Source organism: Cervus elaphus, chromosome 19, assembly GCF_910594005.1.
Source record: "Cervus elaphus chromosome 19, mCerEla1.1, whole genome shotgun sequence".
Taxonomy (NCBI): domain Eukaryota; kingdom Metazoa; phylum Chordata; class Mammalia; order Artiodactyla; family Cervidae; genus Cervus; species Cervus elaphus.
Genome location: NC_057833.1, coordinates 50,898,942 through 50,918,885, shown reverse-complemented (window position 1 = coordinate 50,918,885; position 19,944 = coordinate 50,898,942). Strand labels below are relative to the sequence as shown.

General features: G+C 51.1%; 1 protein-coding gene across 1 annotated transcript in view; it reads right to left on the bottom strand.

The window, feature by feature from the left end:
- The window catches only part of ADCY5 (adenylate cyclase 5), a 162,920-nt gene that overhangs the window by 8,703 nt on the left and 134,273 nt on the right, over positions 1-19,944 (bottom strand). Inside the window, exons 13-17 of the mRNA XM_043873986.1 lie at positions 12,834-12,950; positions 12,242-12,406; positions 8,929-9,104; positions 6,846-6,875; positions 5,684-5,816 (exon numbers count right to left, since the gene is read on the bottom strand). Of these exons, the coding sequence (XP_043729921.1) occupies positions 5,684-5,816; positions 6,846-6,875; positions 8,929-9,104; positions 12,242-12,406; positions 12,834-12,950 (621 nt within the window). The remainder of the gene's footprint in view (positions 1-5,683; positions 5,817-6,845; positions 6,876-8,928; positions 9,105-12,241; positions 12,407-12,833; positions 12,951-19,944) is intronic.

The window sequence follows — 19,944 nt, the reverse complement described above, 5'->3', positions numbered from 1 at the left end:
AAGAGAGCTCTGTAAGTGGCTAACTCTTCCCGCCTGCCTCTTGGTATATGTGCTGCCGAAGCGACCACCTGCCTGCCTCTTGGAAAGCGACACCTATGAGAGCGTTGATCCTGAAGGAAGGACCCTGAGTGAAAACAGGTCCCAGAGGAGAAGCTAGACGGATCCTGTCTGCCCCAGATGAAAAGGAGGCAGAAGGATAAAAGGATGGTTCAAACCCAAACCTACACGGCCCTCTAGCCACCCAAGTGCTCCTCGATTGTCCATTTTCCTCTTCGTATAAGGAAACACACACAGAAAAGCAATTTTATAAAAATCATCTTTAGCAGACTGAATGCAGGGAAACCTGCTCAGAGCCCTGCCTGGTCTCCCTGGTTCCCCGAGAGCTGACCCACCCCAGGACCAGAGGGTGCAGATGCCCCGAGGTGCCACCTGGGCAGGACAGGGACATCACTGATGTCCCCAAGCTTGGGGCCCGGGCCTGGGATGAACTCACCATCCAGGATAAAGGGACAGTGCAGAACCCTCAGGTCAGGAGGCCAACAGTGGCCCACAAGCTGAAGCACGGAGGTAGTCCTACACTTTGGTGTGCAAGGAGCCAGCTGACCGAGTGTTCAAGGGGCACAGGGGTCCAGAAGGGGGGTCTTCTTGCTTCCTCCCCTCAATGGCTAACAGAATGGTCCCTTGAATGGGGGCAACCAACAGTGTCGGTGAGCCAGGCAGACAAGCAGGCCAAGCATCACTAGCAGTTTAAAAGATATAGCCAGCTTTCTTGGGCCTTCCTTAACTAAACATGGAGGCCTTTCTATTCACTGCAGCTAGAACCTCCAAAAAGGCCAGGACTATTTCTCAGGGCCCCGGGTCTCCAGGTGGGCAGTGGCTGCTCATGAAGAAGGAGCTGCTATACCCATCAAGGCTGCAGGTCTGGCTTCAGGGGGAAAGGAGAAAGCTGAGGGATGAGGTGAGAGGACCCACCTTATTCTTGGGATGGGTGGGTCACACCCAAGGAAGTTCCTGGACCCTCAGATGCCAGGGGGGTCCAGCAGGTACATGCTGTCTTCCTGCCAGGTGGCTCCTGTGGGGTGGGACACTTTGACCACCCCCTCCCCTAAATTGGGCTTCCCTGGTGGCTCAGTGGTAAAGAATCCTGCAATGCAGGAGATGCAGGTTCTATCCCTGGGTCAGGAAGATCCCCTGGAGAAGGGAATGGCAACCCATTCCAGTATTCTGGCCTGAAAAATCCCATGGACAGAGGAACCTGGTGGGCTACAGTCTATGGGGGTCACAAAAACAGACACGACCTTGCGATGAAACAACTCCCATAAATAAGGGCCCCTGCTCCTGCTCTGGAACAGGTGTGCCAGAGGGAGAAGGCTGGTGTGGGAGTCCCTCTCCTTCTCCCTGCTGTCCCCGCAGAGGGGCCCCAGCTGCTTTGAGGATGCACCAGGCTGCCCCTACTCCTGCCCCTACCACCTACGGAGACCACACGCCTGGGGACCCAGGAGCACCTCAGCTCCTCTGATCAGCCCACAGATGGCAGGAATGCTTTCCCAGAGAGCATCTGCCCAGAGTGTCAGGCAGTGGAGGCTGGGGGTGGGGACGCTGGGAGCACAGCTGCTGCTGGGAACAGAAGCCAAACACAGAGTCGCTGGTCAGGTGCACCTGCCACCTCTGGGAACTCTGCCCAAGACATGTGGGCAGTTGCCGGCACAGCCAGCTGCTTCTAGGGCTGGGCTCTGCTCAGGCAGGATGGCTCAGGGGTTCACAGGTGCTTGCTGGTCCTAATAAGGTCAAGGCTATGGGAGGAGACACGAATGGGCTCTCCTGAGAACCAAGGCCCAGTGGAGGGGGCCATGCAGGTGTGTGTTTTTTGCAGGTGCTTCAGGGAAGCTAAGGACCCCAGGCTCCCCACCTCCCTGTCAGCACTACACCCACCCACCATGACCATAGATCCAACAGCTAAATGGGCTGCTAGGCAAGACTGGGGGTGGGGCAACAGACCATCACTCATCCATCCCAAGAACCCGTGTTCAGGTTATTACTTACCCCTCCCCAAAGCCCTGGAGGACGATGGGAGATGGAAGGATGTGGGAGCAACATGAGATGCTTCAGTAGAGACAGGCTGACACACCTGGCAGGTAGAGACACACTCACCCCCACACTCACATACATGTGCATGTTTTCAAAATGGGGAGTAGCCAGCCACTTCCTTTTCAATTTTCCCTTCCTTCCCAACCTTGTACAGAGTGCTTGTGACTGAGGAAGGACGTGATCAGAGGAAGGAGTGCCACATGTGGTGTATCCAGCAAGGAAGCAGGGCCGTGAGGTGGGGAGAGGGCATGGTGGGGCAGAGAAGGGGGCTGGGGTGATGGGGAGGTCAGTTCCATTGCACAAATGAGTAAATATGTGAAAGAAATAGAAGGGGAAGTTCTCACTGCCAGTGATAATATTTGCATGCATGGAAGGAGGAAGGCTAGAAAGAAGCCTGAGGTATTGCATTGGGAATGGGGGTACTGCTACCAACTCATGGTTTTAAATATCAACTGACAGTTACTGCAGTAGTATCCATTCATATGTATGTGTATATGTGTGTATTTCCTATATACTTACATACATTTCCTAGCTTTGTCCACAGAGGGGACCTAGAACAGTGAGCACACTGGGTGCCCTGATCTGGGTTTCTAAACACCATTCTCCATGAAGAACAATTGGGGCGCTTTGATGGGAAAGTACATGATGAGCCTCAGACATCATCTTGTGCCAGAAAGTAAAAAAAATGCTCAAAGAATGATGGAGACGTGTCAAAGAACATGGAGGCCAACCTGAAGACACACTGACCAAAGCCAGGACACATGAAACATTAAAATAAATAATGAGAGGAGCAGAGTATAAGCCCCACCGAATTCGATAGGAATCTATGAGTGTAGGCTGATGTAGATAAATGAATGAAGCAAATAAGAGGAAGATAAAGAAAGCTCTGGGCTTCCCTGGTGGCTCAGATGGTAGAGAGTCCCCCTGCAACACAGGACACCTGGGTTGGATCCCTGGAGCAGGAAAAACCCCTGGAGCAGGAAATGGCAACCCACTCCAGTATTCTTGCCTGGAAAATTCCATGGACAGAGGAGCCTGGTGGGCTACAGTCCATGGGGTTGCAAAGAGTTGGACATGACTGAGCAACTAATAGACACAAGGAAAGCTCTGCCTTAAAGGAGAATGTCGATTAACAAATATAGAAGGTTCTACATAAAAGAAGAAGACTTCCCTGGTGGTCCAGTGGTTAAGAATCCACCTTGCAATGGCAGGGGACATGGATTCAACTCCTGGAACTAAGTAAGATCCCACATGCTGTGGAGCAACTAAGTCCATACACCACAACTACGACGAAAGATCCTGCGTGCCGCAGCTAAGACCCAATGCAGCCAAATAAATAAATAAGCAAATGCAGAAGTAATGACAGACATAGGTCATCACACCTGGCAGGCAGGAGTCAGTGATGGATTGCTGAGACTGCTGTGTGAGGTTTGCTGAGAATCAGAATATTGGAGTAATGCCAGAGTATCTTTCCACAAAATGCTAATAGGGTACAAAAAGGAAGATGGGGACCTGACAGTGGAGAAATCTGGCAGATGCCCACTTGAGAGGGTGATCAAGGTTAATGTTGCCAGGGGTGGGACAGGCCAACACAGAGGAATCTTCAAGGTGATGCTCTGAGAAGTGCCTCGTGAGTGTCACTTCCACGGTTTTCCTCCCAGAAGGCGGGGCCCGAGTCTGGACACAGGAAACATCAAGGGCCCCGGACTGAGGGTCACAGAACAAGGACCTCTTTAAGACTGACAAACTGAGAGACAAAGACAGGAAACATAATGACTAAATACACAGGGTACCTTGGATGGGGCCCTGGGCCAGAACTGGGACAGTTGACCAAAACACGAAGGGTTCTGTGAGTGGATGTATTATGGGTGGACAGTGTTGATTTTCTGTCTGGGGGTTTGCATGGGAATAATGCAGAGAGTGTCTTTGCTTTGGTTGGGGAGATAGACACTGGGGAACTGAGGGGGTGTCAGAAAAGAAAGGGTGATGGAGCAAATGCAGAAAAATGGTTGGGGAATCTGATGAAGGGACTGGTGGAGTTATTTACACTGTTCTTTTAACTTTTCTGTAAGTTTAAAATAATTTTTTTACAACTTAATGCCATAAAAGCAGATGAAACCTGGTGGGAGCCTCTGTTTGAACCTGTACTCTCACAAGCTGGACAGGGTCCGGGGGTGGGAGGTGAAGGGTTAGTCAGTCATAGGAAGCAGAGCGGCAGGCTCCCTGTCCCTGGCCTCCACCCCTTTCTCAGGGTCTTTGCAATACAACTGAGTCACACAGCAGCAACTACCTTGGGAGGGGCTTCTGGAGGGCTCATGGGGGAGGTGGGAGGGGGCAAGTAGAGGAATGGAGGGAAATTGGCTTCAGGCTCCACAGAGTCTGGTCAGCCCCCAGGGGAGAGCTGGGGGCCTCCCGGGAGCTTCCCCAAGAAGAGGGGCGCGAACCAGTGGGAAGGAGGCTGGGAGGCCGCTCCCTGAAAAGAGAAGATGCAGCCTTACAGTGGGTACCCCTGAGGCCCGTCCCGACCCAGGGCCTAGGAGGGGCGATCTGCAGGAAAACATGTTTCCCCAGCCTCAGGGCATTCTCACCGGAGACCTCAGTGGGGACCTCAGCAAGCCCTCACACAAAACTCCCAGTAGCAGGTGCAGCTAGATGCCTCCACTTTCACTCAGCAGCCAGTGAAAATCAAGGCTTCCTGCCCTGGCCCAAAGACTTCAGTCTCAACATTACTAGGAAGCTGAGGATGGAGGAAGCCTAAGCAAGCTACAGATGAGCTGGAGAAGTGGTCTACACACAGGAGTCAGGCCAAAGGAGGCAAAGAGGCCAGGCTAAGCTATGCCTTACAAGTGGCTGGGCGGGAGCAACAGGTCTGAGCCCCACCCCTACTCCTATCTAAAGCCAGGTGTTCTCAAAGGTCCTGGTCACCCTCTCCTGCACCTTTTGAGGTGGCCCAGCAGGTAGTAAGGGGCCACACAGGGGCTGCCACTAGCACCTGGAGCATGCTGTGCATGGCCCACATCACCCCCTCCTCCAGGTAGACACAGTCAGCATGCAGGGCACAGAGCCTGGACAGCAGAGTGCTGGTTGGATTTCAGCTCCACCAGGGCACCCAGCACCCAGCACCTCTGCCCCTGCCTGGGCCACTGCTCATCAAGGCCAGGGCATAGCCACCTGGCTGGACATCCTGTCAACGATCTTTGATGCCCCTTCCAGCTGTCTTCCCCCGGAGGAGGCTTCAAGTCCAGTTCTGGTCACATCGAGCCCTGCTCAGATGCCTCTGGTGCCAGCTCCTGCACTCAGGCCCCTGAGACCCCAGAACCGCACACCCCCTGCTCCCCTCCTCTCCTCCTGCCTGTCCATCAGGGTCCCAGCACTGGGCACTGTTGCAGGTGGGTTTGCTTGGAGCTCTGCGGTTTTGCCTCTTGGCCCCAGAGAGCAGGAGGCAGACTCACCGGGACACAAGGTACCAGGCAATTGGGGCGAGGCCTAAGCAGGACACCTCGTCAGTGCAGAACCCAAGCCCGGCCCAGCCCAAAAAGTGCCCAGAAGTCTGGGTACCTCCTCCCGCCCCCTGCCCCAGCCCCTGGCCACCCACCTGAAGTTTCCAGAGGAAGTCAAGGCGGGCAGTGGACTCCACCTGCTGGGCGTGCAGGTACAGGGCCAGCACGAAGACGGAGATGATGATGGGCGTCACCACCTTCAGCGCCACCTTGGTCGGGTGCTCAGGGCTGCAGGCAGGAGGCAGAGGCCCCACGCTTCATGTCAGGCTCTGAGGGCCGCTCAGGCCTGTTTGTCTTCTTCCCACTCCAGCTCCCTCCTCCTGCTCTAACTTTGCCTGAGGTGTGCCGTCTTCCTGGTGGACAGCCCCGTCGCAGCCCCTGCTTGCCCTGCAGCTCAGCAACCATTACTCCTTCCCTGAGGCTCACTACCCCCCATCACTGGGGTGCTTCCCTCTGGTTACAGCAGGGGATGAACCGGGCCATCATACAAGGCAATGTATACATCCCAGGTCTCTCTCAGTTGACAAGACAGGGGTTGTAACAAGGGAGCCAGGCAGGCCATACTGACTGTCTCTGGTCAACCTTGGGCAAATCTCTTAACCTCTCTGAATCTTAGTTTCCTAATCTGTAGAATGGGATAACAATACCCACATTTCAAGATTGTGGCAAGAATTACAGATACTGTATGCAAACTCCTGTATAGTATCTGAGAAACAGTAGGAACTCCAAAACTGGTAGCAATTATTGTCTGATTATATTTCTGTTGACATTACTAACACTCCTAATAAAAAACAGCTGTCCCAAACCCTTCTCCTGTCCCAGCAAAGAGCCCAAACCTTGAAGGCTGCATACTCCCTGTGCAGCAGCGGCCCGGAGGCAAGACCCAACCAACCAACCCTGCAGGCCTGGCCTCTGCTCCTCCCCTCTGGGGCACGTGTTCTCCTGTGCCTGGGGTCTCACATATGCCCCCAAGGAGAGCTGGAGGCCTGTGGAATGGCCTCTGAGTCCTGATAATCTTGGTCCTGAGTCTGTAAATCATCTTGGGGTGATGGAGATGGTAAAAGAACGGTACCTATCCAGGGAGGCCCCATTGGCACTTAGAGAGGGGAGGGCCTCCTCCTTCATCACCCACCTTGCCACCAAGGCCCCCTCCCACCTGTGCACCGCTGTTTTCTCTGCTGGGCTGGTGGCCTGGGCTGGTGGCCTCTAGCAGGCAGTGGTCATATCAGAGAATTCAGACAAAGAGCTTCAACTCACCACTGGGAGGTCCCGTTGTTGTTGAAGTCTCTGTGAACAGGAGTGGAGAGGGCTGTTCAGAGCTGCTCCTGCCTCACAGCCTCCAGGCCTCTCTGCGGCCACCCTCTTCACCCTTTACACCCAGCTCTGTGTCCCCATACCTCATACTTCTGCCCCCACAACTGCTGCTCCTTTGCCATCCCCCCAGCATCCCTCTCCCCAATCCAAGGACACTTTCAGGATAGGAGGCTTGCAGAAAGCCTGGTCCCTATTAGCATCTGGTCACCAGGACCACATATCACTGGTCCTTTCCTGGGACCCCTCTCCCACCCCAGCCCATCGCTGCCACCCAGAGGAGAAACACTACACTTGTACTCTCCAGTACAGTAGCCACTAGCCATATGTGGCTACTGAGCTTAAAATGTGGCTAGTACAAGTTGAGATGTGCTATCAGTGTAAAATAGATACCAGGTTTTGAAGAATTAGTGTGGGAAGATATCAAATACTTCATTAATAATTTAAAACTGACTGCATATGAAAATAATATTCTGAATATATTGGTTAAACAAATATATTATTAAAATTAATTGCATGTTTTGCTTTTTAATATAGCTACTAGAAAATTTAAAATTACATCTGTGGCTTGCATGATTTTTCTAGTAAACAGTGCCTCCCTAGAGCCACGCCAGGGTTTCTCAACCCAGAAAGGACCTCCACTCTCTGGGTGGGGCTCCTTTAGCAGGAGGACGGGTGGGGCTGGCGGGGGAGGGGCAGGACAGGAGAGAAAAACAGGCAGAGTCCCGCTCTTGCCCCATCCTTGGGTAGAAGGGCCGATTTCCTCCTTCTCCTGTCCCCACAAGACTGTAACCTGCACGGCTCTCCATGCTACAGTCTCCCTGTCATCTGCCCACAGCCCTGCGCAGCCGCTGGGAAGTTCTTCCTTGTATCTGCCTTAGATCCTTCACTACCTCTTCATTTTCTCAGGTGACACTCTCTGCACAAGAAGGTAACATCATTTCTGACACTGGAATGGCCGATGTTATCCATGACTGTACCTCCACTGCCAAGCTCGGTGCCTGGAACAGGGTAGGTGCTCTGTAAATATTTTTGAGTGATTGGATAGATGGATGAATGAATCTCTTCCTCTAACTCAGAGAAAGCACAGTTTGCTGCATTTTCTCAGGGGACACAGACCTGTCAGCTCACATGTTTTGTCCTTCCTGATGTGTATGTGTTGGGGTAGGGAGGGCAGAGATGGTAATGGGAAGAAAAGGGTACTAGGTATCAGGCACTTTACACACATATTGCTGCTATAGGCATTATTATTCACACTCTACTGGGAAAAAATAATGGGAGATTCAGGAAAAATAGCCAAATGTGTGTCTGAAGCTGAGATTCAAACTCAATTCGACCCCAAATCAGAGCTCTTTCCCCTCACAGAGCCACCTCCCTGGGAAATCTGACATCTGTCACTATTTGACCAGATTGACTGCCAGCTAGAATGCCCGGGGCACAATCCTCATTCGTGCCACCTCTTGGTTGTGGGACTTAACTGCTCACCATCACAGTCAGGAGGCTTTGAGCAGTGCACAAACTACCCAACTGTCCAGGGAGGTCCTCTCTACTTTGCTGAGTTGCCATGAGGATGAAAGGGATAAAGTATGTCCAGGTGTCTAGCTTAAGGCAGGACAAATGCCCACAAACAACGAGGCTGTTCCTTTGCTCCCACACACCTTGCTTTCCAGCTCTGTTGGACCTTGACCCCTCTGGGCCTGAGGCTGCAAGGCAGTGAGGTGAAAATAGCCCTCAAAGGCTGCCTGGGACAGATGAGGAACAAATCACTGAAGCCTGAAGTCAGGACTGAGTAAGAGTCTGGAGGCAGAAGGACAGGGGACCTAGTAGCCCTGAGGCCACCCTCATCACTGGGAGAGGGATGGGGGAAAGAAAAATGACACTGAACTGTTTTTGCCTAGGTGGTCAGAGCTGGGAGCAAAAGGATACTCCCCTGGAAGCCCCCTGCGGCCCAGGACCCCAGTCTTCCATTTTTCCTGTCTCTCTGCAATGCTCCAGACCCCTTTTGGGGTCCAAGGCGGGTGCCACCTACATGGCGTTGGCCGTGACCAGTAGGTCGGCATTGTCAAAGAGCGTGACACCGGGCACCTCAACGACGAGCACATAGATGAGCTCGATGGCCAGCATGAGCGCCAGCTTCCCGATGCAGCTGATCTGCAGGAACACGGAGCAGGCCAGCAGGCTGAGCAGCACGCTGTAGGTGAAGTACTGCGAGAGAGGAAGGCAGCTTTAGCACCCCAGGCCCCACCGGTCCTGGCCCCGCCCCCCAGCCTTTCTCCAGTCTGAGTTGATCTCAGGTGAAACCGAGTCTGGGGATGTTTCTGCTGATGCAAACTTGTACTGTGATGTGAATGGCCATGGGTAGAAACCAGGAGATGGGGCTGGCAGGATAAATACCACCAGTTCCAGCAGTGATGCTCAGTGGTTAGAGCAGGTCTTCCAGCTCAGGCAAACTTGAGTTTCAGCCCTGATTCATTATGGACTGTTTGTGTGACTTTGGCCATTTATTCAACCTCTCTAAGCTGGTTGAAAGTGAAAGTCGCTCAGTTGTGTCCGACTCTTTGCGACCCCATGGACTATACAGTCAGGCCAAAATACTGGAGTAGGTAGCCTTTTCCTTCTCCAGGGGATCTTCCCTACCTAGGGACCAAACCCAGGTCTCCTGCATTGCAGGCAGATTCTTTACCGTCTGAGCCACCAGGAAAGCCCCTAAGCTTGTTTCCCTGCATGCAAAACGTTTTCTCTCTTGGGCTTACTGTGATGATTAAAAATGATATGAAGCCCCCTGCCACAGTGTGTGGTGCCCTCGATAACTATGAGACTGCAGGCCCCAGCCCTGGATCTACAACTTCAAAGTCCTAAAAACTGAAAGTGTTTTCAAAACTGATGTGGTGGCAACATATGAACTGCCTTATTTGGTGGCCAAACTGATCTACTGACGTGATGTGAAGTACCACCTTGGTCCTGCTTCCTGTGACTATTCATACATTTTGCTGCAGAAATATTTCTGTGTTTCATTATCAGGTGCTGCCCAGATTGCACCGAGGTGTGAGGTAATCTTTTAACTCTGAAGAATTTCACAGTCCAAAACGTATCTGATCTGAAAGGTTTCAGATGAGGGACTGTGCCTCCCTGTACTTTGGGGGGAATCCCTTCTGGTCTCGGAGCCTCAGTTTCGGAGCCTCGGACAATCATCTGAGAGGCCAAACCAGGCCATCTCAGAGGTCAGTTTCTGTTCTGTTGTCCCCTAATATTAATCCAAGACAGTCAGCATCTATTATTTTGCTCTTTCTTTTAAATTTAGCATCACTATTTCTGCGCCAGGCAAAAAGACCCACTGCTGCCACTGCCTTGGGATGGAGGCCAAGAATTGGTGGCTGGAAGTGAGGGTAGCCCCTGGTGACTGGAAGAGGGAGGGACCTGCTTCAGCTCACCAGCAGGAAGGGGCAGAGGAAGGAGTAGACACATCAGCCTCAAGGATAATAATTGTGTCCTCAGGGGGTGGGGAGGGGAACACAGCACCAGCCTGGAGGCCCATTCAGACCCTGGGCCCAGACAAAGCCAGAGCTTAATACTGAGGTCCATCCAGGTCTCTGAGGAGTTGCTGAATTGCTGAATCAGAACAACACTTGTGGGGTGGGGTCAGCCTGAGGGGTCTGCAGCTGGTGAGGCCTGGGATCTGAGGGCCCAAAACGGGTCAGGCTGGTGAGAGCTGAAGGCTGTGATCAACTGTCTCCCACAAACACGGAACCAGAACAGGCCCTGCCATCACTTTGTTCCCCTGCTCTCCCGTGGAGCAGCCACCAAGGGACACGTGCAAGACCAAAAACGGCCTCGGCTTCCAGCCAACAGCCCTCAGGCAGCAGCTCCTAGAGGCTGTCAGCCAGATGTGAGAGGGAGAGAGGTGGACAGCCAAGGGCAGGCGCTGGAGCATCCTTCCAGGGCAGAGTTAGCGCACCGTGGGGCCCAGGGACAGGCAGTCCGGTGACACTGTGCGGGGGAGCCCCACTTCTCACTGAGTCTCCCTCATCCCGTCCATACAGGGGAGGTAGATCAGTCCCCTTCCCTGGGGCGGGGAATGTGGCCAGCACTGTGAGAGTCCCCGAGGGCCCTCACTGCCATCCTGGAGACTTCTTATGAGTCATGGGCCCTTTGGGAGTTGGATGAAAGCATGGGCTTTCTCCCCAGAAAAGGGCAAAAATCGCCATCATCTTAGATTTCACGGGCGCCCTGGTAGGGAGTCAGGTTGTGGGAGTGACCAGTGCTGGGAGAAGATGTGCTGGGCTGGAAGCCTGATCCTGCTGCTCTCTGCAGAATGGCTCCCTGAGGAGGCCCAGCAGGGTGGCGGAGCACTCAGCATGCTGCTTTCTAAGGGTTTGCGACACCGAGTTTTTAAACCCAATGATCTGTAGGTACACGATTTCATTTTGGGGTGACAAAAATGCTGTACAATCCCATTATAATGACGGCTGCACAAGTTGTGAATACACTAAGTGTGTTAGTCGCTCAGTCGTGTCCGACTCTTTGCGACCCCGTGGACTATAGCCCCCAGGCTCCTCAGTTCATGGAATTCTCCAGGCAAGAATACTGGAGTGGGTTGCCATTCCCTTCTCCAGAGGATTTTCCTGACCCAGGGACTGAACCAGGTCTACCTGCATTGCAGGCAGATTCTTTACCATCTGAGCCACAGGGAAGCACTAGTGAGTTAGTAGGAAAACCCAACCCAGTGATACACTAAAAACTACTGAACTATACTTTGAATGGGTGGGCCAGGTGGTAGTACTGGTTTGGGATAGTTTCTTTTGCTCTCCTCCACTCTCTGACCTACAGCAAAGGGATCAGACAGGCCACCCAGGGCAGCACTGGGGTGTGCTGCTGAGGCTGAGGGTACAGAAACAGCTCTGCCTTCAGGTTAAAAGCAAAAATTCTTAAGTCAGGTGACCTGGGTGGGAGCTCTGGCTCTGCCACTTGCTGTGTGACCTTAGGCACATTACTTAACCTCTCTGTGCCTAAATTTCATCTGTATAAAGGAGCTAATAATAGCATCTTTGTCACAGGGTTGCCCTGAGGACTAAATGAGTAAATGTGAAGTTCTTAGCACTGTGTCTGGCACATGGTAAGCACCCTATAAGCAATAGCTATGCTATTATTGTTGGTAATATTATACAGGGAGGTTGGCCTTGCTCACTGGTGTCTGGCACATAGAGTGAGATAGACTTCAGGGGAAGGAGGTTTCTGGAATGGCAGTGAGCCCAAGGGCCCCTGACTGTCCGTCAGAGTAGTTGAGGGTGGAGAGGGGCTGGTGGCGGGTCCCCATCAGCATCCTGCCCCACCCTGCCCAGTACCTCGGGGAAGTTGCAGTTGGGCCAGGAGCTGCCGCAGAAGCCCTGCTCATCACCCAGACTGTAGTTGACGGCTGACTCCACCACATGGCAGGCGTTGACCTGACTGGCACTGATGTTGTGCTCGTCGCCCAGGCAGCCAAACAGGTCCTTGGAGTTGCACGTGAACTGGGGGCGGGGAGGAGAGGCTCAGCCCATGGGGGCTAGGCCAGAGCAGCCCGTCTCCACAGGCAGCACATGCTCATGCTCCCCGGCTTTGGGTGCAGTCTGACCCTGACCAGGGCAGGGGATGAGCGTGGAAGAGGCCGAGGAACAGGCAAGACTTGCCCAACTACCCAGGGCAAGGCTCATAAACCTCCCTTGGGGGGTGTACTTCCGTGAGCCTTTCTGGTCCTCTGGCCTTAAGAGTGAGGACTAAAGGCTGTGTGAGAGGCTTTAGGAGCTAAATCTGATTCCAGGCCTGAGGTGAGACCCAAATAAGAATTTCCAGGGAGGGAGAACCCCAGGGCCTGGGGGAAGTCTCCTCCCAGTGCATGCTTGTGGGGTTCAGGGCTCCAATGGGCTGGGGAGGTGCTGGGGAGGTGGAGCCACCCACCATGTTGACAAAAGCCGACAGGAACACGAGGGTGATGGTGAACACCCCCACCAGGGTGCTGTTCATCTTGGACCGCACGATCTTCCTGGAAAGGGTCTGCAGTGGGGCCGGGAAGAGCTGTCCCAGGGGCAGAGGGAGGGAGAGAGAGAGAGATGAAACAGAATTCAATGGACTCCACATACCGCCACAGAGGAGGCAGTGAAGCCTCTCCCCCTCTTTGTCTGTCGCCAGCAGAACCCTGAAAGCTTTCCTGACCCCTCTCCCTGTGTGTGAGCCTCCAACCTCTGCTACCAGGCCAACAACAGTTAGATTCTGCAGGGGGCCAGGAGGGGTCCACCTGAGGAGGTCACAGGTGAGAAAGGATGGATGAAAGGAAAGATGCTACCTTCACCCCAACATGGAAGCAAAGGAAAAAGCCCATGTACCCTCTGTGTGAATGCTGGGCCCCTTAGAGTTACATTCAAAAGGCGGCAGGAGGCAACAGTGAAAGAGTCATGGAGGGCTCAGAACTTTCCGAGGAGGGTCAGAGGGTTTCTGGGACGAAGCAGGGAGCTGTGGATCTGAGGGCTCAGGGAGAGCCTGGCATCTGGAGGAAGGGGATGGGCACGTGTAAAGGGGCAGAGCAACCTGTGAGCAGAGGGTGGTGCCCCGGTCACATGAACTGAGTTTTTTCAGCAGGACGCCCATGGGTCTGCCATTTCCCTCACCTAACCCTCCCTATATATTTCCTTCAACTACACACACTGTATGTCCAAAAAGACCCACTGCAGTTTTGGTAATTAAATGGTTGGGTCTACCAAATCTGATACAACTGGCCTTGGCCACCACGTCCTCTTCATCTCCTAAGCAACCCAAAGAAGTTGGCAGACCCAGAAAAGCAAAGTGGTGGACCTGTTTCTCTCACCCCACCTATCTTAATGCCTCCTGGTAGGCTGATTTTCAAGCTTGCCATGTGTCCCATGGAAACCCCTACAGGCAGAGGAAGCTGGTGGAAAAGCACCCAGAGGCCTGGGTTCTGGGCATGGCTTTTCCTGGGTGACCCTAAGCATACCTGCACATTCTGACTGAGTGTGCCGGATGCAAGGCTTAGCCACCCACTGTTACAGACAGTAACACAGACAGCTAGGTAGGTGAGGGCACACAGTGTGACCGTGATATGACTGCTCATTCCCAATGTGGAGAAGACTGGCTCATGTGCTACAGTGTTTAAGGCCAGCAAGTGTCAGGCCCTCGGTCCAGTGTTCCTCAACTGTGACCCAAACTTATTACATGTGGTTCCACGTGGGCCCATCAGGTTGCCCCCATGAGACTTTGGCAAACCAAAACAAATATGCTGATGCTTGTAGTGCTTGCTATGATATGAGTAATAAAGTCTCTTGTCCCTGACGCAGGAGTCTGGTGACTTCTGCTAGTATCTGTGAAAGAGCAACAAGAGTAAAACCAAACCTCAGACCCTTCACAGTTCTTGACACCAAGAAAGTGCCCTGCTTATCCCTGAGTCTTGGGCTTTGGGATAAGTATGCATGTAGGGAAGCTGTATATCTTTTCCGCTCCACATCTCCCTCTGCCTTACCAACAAGTCCATTTCCTATTCAGCAGAGGGAAAGAAGGGACCACATAGAAGGACTGTAGCAGGGACGGAGGCTTGCAACCCACTTGGGCTCTAGGCTGAGTGGTGAAGACCTTGAACTTCATGTGCCAAGCAGGGGTGCCTCTCAGCTGTGTTCATGGAGCACTAAGTCTGTGGCATTTTTTTCTGAGAAAACACTTCCTTTGGAGGGTAATCTGAACTCTGACTGAACCCACTCTTTAATACTCTTAGGTATATACCCAAGAGAACTGAAAACTTAAGTCCATATAAAACTTCATATGCAAATATTCAGAGCAACATTAATAGCCTGAAAGTGGAAATTGCCCAGATGTCCATCAACTGATGAAGGAAGAAACCAAATGTAGTAAGTCTACATATGGAATATTATTTGGTCACAGATGAAGGAATGAAGTGCTGTTTTATGGTACAAGATGAACAAACCTTGAGATATGTTATGTGAAAGGAGCCTATTTCAAAAGGCCATTTTTTATATTATACCACTTACACAAAAGGCCCAGAACAGGCAAATTCATAGAAACAGGAAATAGATCTGAGGTTGCTAGCAGATGAGAGGAACCGGGAATGAGGAGTGACTGCTAATAGGTGTGAGGTTTCTTTTGGGGATGATGACAATGTTCTGGAATTAGTGGTGATAGTTGCAGAATTTTGTGAATATGCAGGAAGCTACTGAATTATAATTTTATGACCCTTTTAAGGAGAATTTTTTAGTATATAAATTATATCTCAAAAAAGTGCTTATTTAAAAAATTCCTGCTCACCCTCCAGTGTGATCCTGGGAAAGTCATTAAGATCTTAGAGTCCAAGTTTCCTTATTGGTAAACAGGGAATATCTACTTTCCTGGGTAGTGGATATTCTAGGGTGGTCATGAAGACCCAATGAAATGATGCATTTGAAAGTGCTTTGAAAGCTGTTAAATTCAGTAGAAAATTTAGTTAATATTTTCATTTTAAAGAGCTATGCTGCCAATAAGAACAAAAGTCCTTGTTTCTCATTAAAGGAATTTTTGGTTTCACAGCTGTGGAAAATGTTTTGGCAGGAGCATGAGGCACTTACTCCGAAACGGTATGACAGATGGTTTCTAATCTTTGCCTGCTTAAAATTTTGCCATTTCATCCTCCCATCCCCCATGTTGCTTAAACCATTTCAGTTCTGATCACCCTATCCATCAATTGAATGACTTCTTTCATTACCAGTGTAATGACTGATTTAGGTAAGTTATCACTAGATGCTAAAGCCTTTATAGAAGGTGGTTTTGTTGTTCTCTAGTTGCTAAGTCATGTCCGACTCTTTTGCGACCTCATGGACTGTAGCCTGCCAGGATCCTCTGTCCATGGGATTTCCCAAGCATGAATACTGGAGTGGGTTGCCATTTCCTTCTCCAGGGTATCTTCCTGACCCAGGGATCAGACCCACGTCTCCTGCATTGCAGACAAGTTCTTTACCACTAACCTGCCAGGGAAGCCCATAGAAGGTGGTGATTGTTGCTGTTCAATCTCTAAGTCGTGTCCGACCCTCCCTCTGTCCTTCAGTATCTCCTGGAGTTTGCTCAAACTCGTGTCCAGAAAGGTGGTTGGGGAACACTAGGTGCACAGAGGCTTCCTGGTGAACCTGGGACCAGGAGCCCCACGGGGGCCACCCAGAGGCCAAGAGAAGAACTGCAGGCTATTAAACAAAATTCAACCAGGAATAAACTTGTAACAGCTAAACAATGATTACCTCAATGCATTGGCTTGCTACAAACCAATTTTCCTTGTCACCATTTCAAAAGATCTTCTCTTAACTTTAAATCTCAGCAGGAACCCAGGAATTGCTGATTTTTTGAAGTCTGCAGAAGATTTGACATCCTGGCCTGGCAAAGGTTTGTGGAATATCTCATCTCCTATAATAAAAAGTTCCCCTGTATATTGACCTGAAATCCTACCTGTACTAATCCTGGTGTAAACAATAAGATTCTTCACCTGGAGTAGAATCTCCTCGTGGGGCTGCCCTACAGCTGCAAACAGATCCTGGAGGGCATTTGTCTGGCAGAATGATTATATCTGTGCAAACCAATTGCTCAATGCCTGTTCACCAGCAGAGCTCAGGAAAAGAATCAATTAAAAAAAATTTCCCATCCAGTACATTCCCAATCTGATTAATTCAAATCAATTCAACTTGAAAAATGGGAATGGCGACACAATTAATAAACCGTGACTGGGTGAGGGACAGCTTTGATCCTGGCCTCTCTGAAAGTCTCCAGGCAAATCAATGACCTCCCTAGGGTCCTGGTTCCCTTACTGTGATGCAGGGCCAGGGTATCCAAGAATGAAATCTGGATGCAATCTGACAGCAGAACATTTAAGAAAACAGACTTTCTGACAAGGAGCTAATAACAGAAGCAGTGGCTCCTGCTTCAGAAAAAAATTTTTAAAAGATACTAAAATTTCAGAACAAAGCAGACAGACAGTGACCAGGTGATGCACTACTGCTGTCATCACCTGGCCTTTCAGGGGTCAACTGGACATATTAAAGACAGCGTCCTTGAGGGGAAGGGTTGTGGGCTCTGGAGTCAAGAACCATCTGCGTATAAAACCCAGCTATCCCATTTCCTGGCTTCCCTGATGGCACAGTGGTAAAGAATCTGTCTGCCAATGTAGGAGATGTGGGTTCGATCCCTGGGTCAGGAAGACATACTGGAGAAGGAAATGGCAACCCACTTCAGTATTCTTGCCTGGAGAATCCCACGGACAGAGGAGCCTGGCAGGCTACAATCCATGAGATTGCAGAGTTGGACACGACTTAGCAACTAAACACCAACAACAACCCCACTTCCTAGCTCTGGGATCTAGGGGAAGCTGTCTAACCACTTGGAGCCTCATTGTTCTCATCTGCAAAGCAAATATAATAAAAGCTGCCTTCAAGGTTTGGGAAAGGCCAGGCAAGGTGGCACAGCTGGGCTCTGGACCTAAGACAGCAGACTAAAAAGCCACGGGAGGAACCTAAGTTCTGCTTCCTGGCATGAAGTGTTCTCCACCCCTAGAAGACCTGTGCCCGGCAGCAGCACATCCTCTTCTAGTAGATGGAGTGTGAGCCCAAGCATCTGGAAAAGTGAGTGTGGGATTCTGCAATGGTCACAGGACAGAGGTACTGGGAGGTGAGATGTACTGGTGGTGGAGTAAGACCTTACTTCAGAAGCTGTGGGCAGGAGTCAGGGTGGAGTGGTAGGAAGGAGAGCTGGCAAGGTGGGACTTGGCTACATTCAGGCTTCAGGGAGAGGGACAGGGGGCCTTTTGGTGACTGCACAGGGCAGACAAGGGCCTGTAGGAAGCTCCGGTCAGATACGCCTTCTGGGCCTATCTGTACCCAGCTCCCAAATTGCAGGAAAGCAGAGTTTGGCCTTCTGAGATAGAACATGATGAGGAGCCACAGGAGAGACAGGGAACCCTGATCAAGTGTAGGAACAGAAGGGAGGCATACTCTTCTACCCACTTGGGTGGCAGCGTTGGCAAAAGTGCCAGTGCTGTCGGGGGCAGGCCTTGGCCCCTTCACTGGATGGTGATGGGACGGAGGGACAGGGAGACTGATGGACCAGGCAGAGCCGGCCATAAAGGGAATGGACTGCACTCAGGAGATATAACAGGCTTGCACCCCTGGAGGGGACCCAGCAGAGGTTGGCCTGGATCTGGCAGGGTTTTGCAAAGGGGTTCCAGGCTCAGGTGGTTGTCTGGACTGTCTCACTGTTTGGGAACCTTCCAATCTGAGATTCTCTGAGTCTGTGGACCACGTGTGATGCAAAGAGGGATTTAGCATGGTTTTCTCTGAGCAGCTCTGAGGCCCAGATCACCACCAATGCCAAGGGGAGAAAGGACTGGAGTGTCTGGGTGTCCACAAAGCCCTCTAAGAGCCTCACCAGAAAGAGGCGCTCAGGGGACGCTCCTCAGGACAAAGTACCCCAGGCAGAGGAGCTCCAGAGGGCAGCGAGACCGGACTTTGGGACAAGAGGAAGATCAAGGCTCCAAATCAGTCTTGCTGAGAAATCTAAGTGTGTGTATAATCTGGACCAAGCTGTGTCAGGAAGAGATCACACAGGCCCAAGATAAAAACACACTCAGAGCCCTTGGTGAGCAGCACATTTCAGAAAAACCTTCCAATAGAAAGGACCCAGGAATTGCTCCCAGACAGATGGCTAAGAAGACTGTGTCAACTGACTCAGACTACAGTTTCTTCATGTTTGTCTCTTCAAAAATAAAATATGGATGGTTTAAGAAATCATCCAAGTCCAAGTTGTTTTGGGGAAATGGAAAAGTAAATGAAACAGAGAAAGAGACCATGTCTGACAGAACCGCCTGGCTTTGGATCTGAGGAGCCCATTGTGATGGGGGTGATTTAGGAACTGCTCTATCTCTTCATAATGCCAATAGCCATGACATCTGAGAAACTGTGGGAATAAGATGAAAAATGTCTGAGTTCTGGCAAATCTTTTCACAGAGAAAAACAGAATGACACTGAAAATTCCAGTTCAATCAGCTTCATGGCAATACCTGAGAAGGTGATATAATCAACTTTCAGTCAGTCAGGCTGCAGGCAGTGTGGGCAGAAGGGAGGGCCAACCTGCCTTGCTACAGACCAAAGGGGAGACTTAACCCCCTTCACATCTTACTGTGCAGTTCATGCACAACACGAAGAGGAAAGATTAACTGGAAGATTAACTGGAAGAGGAGTTCATACTACAGACAATTGCTCAGGTTGGGGTCTACTTTACAGAAAGTGGATAAATGCTGAGAAGATGGATTATCAGAGGCTTGTGAGAGACAGATGCAGCCAGGACCCCAAGATGGGTATTAGAGTCTATTTGCTTCTTGGCCTAGATCAGCAGGTTTCAGGCCTGATAAGTCACAGAGCACTTTTTTTTTTCCTAAACACACTCTTTATAGAAACTCTACATCTGCAAGATAGAAGAAGCAGGCTCCCCTGGTGGAAGGGTGTGGGGAGGTGGAGGTGGGGGATGTAAGTGTTCCAACCACCCCCTGCCCCCCAACCCACCCACCCCCCCCCCAGGAAAACTGAGGCCTCAGAGCAGTCAGAAAATCGCTGAGCTGGATAGAGGAATTGAGAGCAAGCTGATTAAATGTGACGTTGATTACAAAATAGGTAGACTCAATAAAACACAAGGAGGCGGGGAAGATTTTTATAAATAATCTCCAACAATGGCAAGAAGAATTCACTAGACCAGAGAACTAACTCAACATGGCAGTGCGGGTGGGGAAATGGGTCTGTCCCCCGTCCCTCCCCGATTCCGCCTCTCCCCCGCCTCCCCCACCAGCAGATACACACTCAAAACAAGGAACACAACCCAGATGAATTCAGTGTAGCTCAGGCTTACCACAGCAGCTAATAGAAAAGAGATAAATCTAGGTTCCAGTTTAAAAATTGTGAACAAAACTTTGATTCTGATTTGAATAGGCTCATTAAGTTCCTCAAATGAACAATGACTTTGCCTCAGTTTATAACTTCAAAGA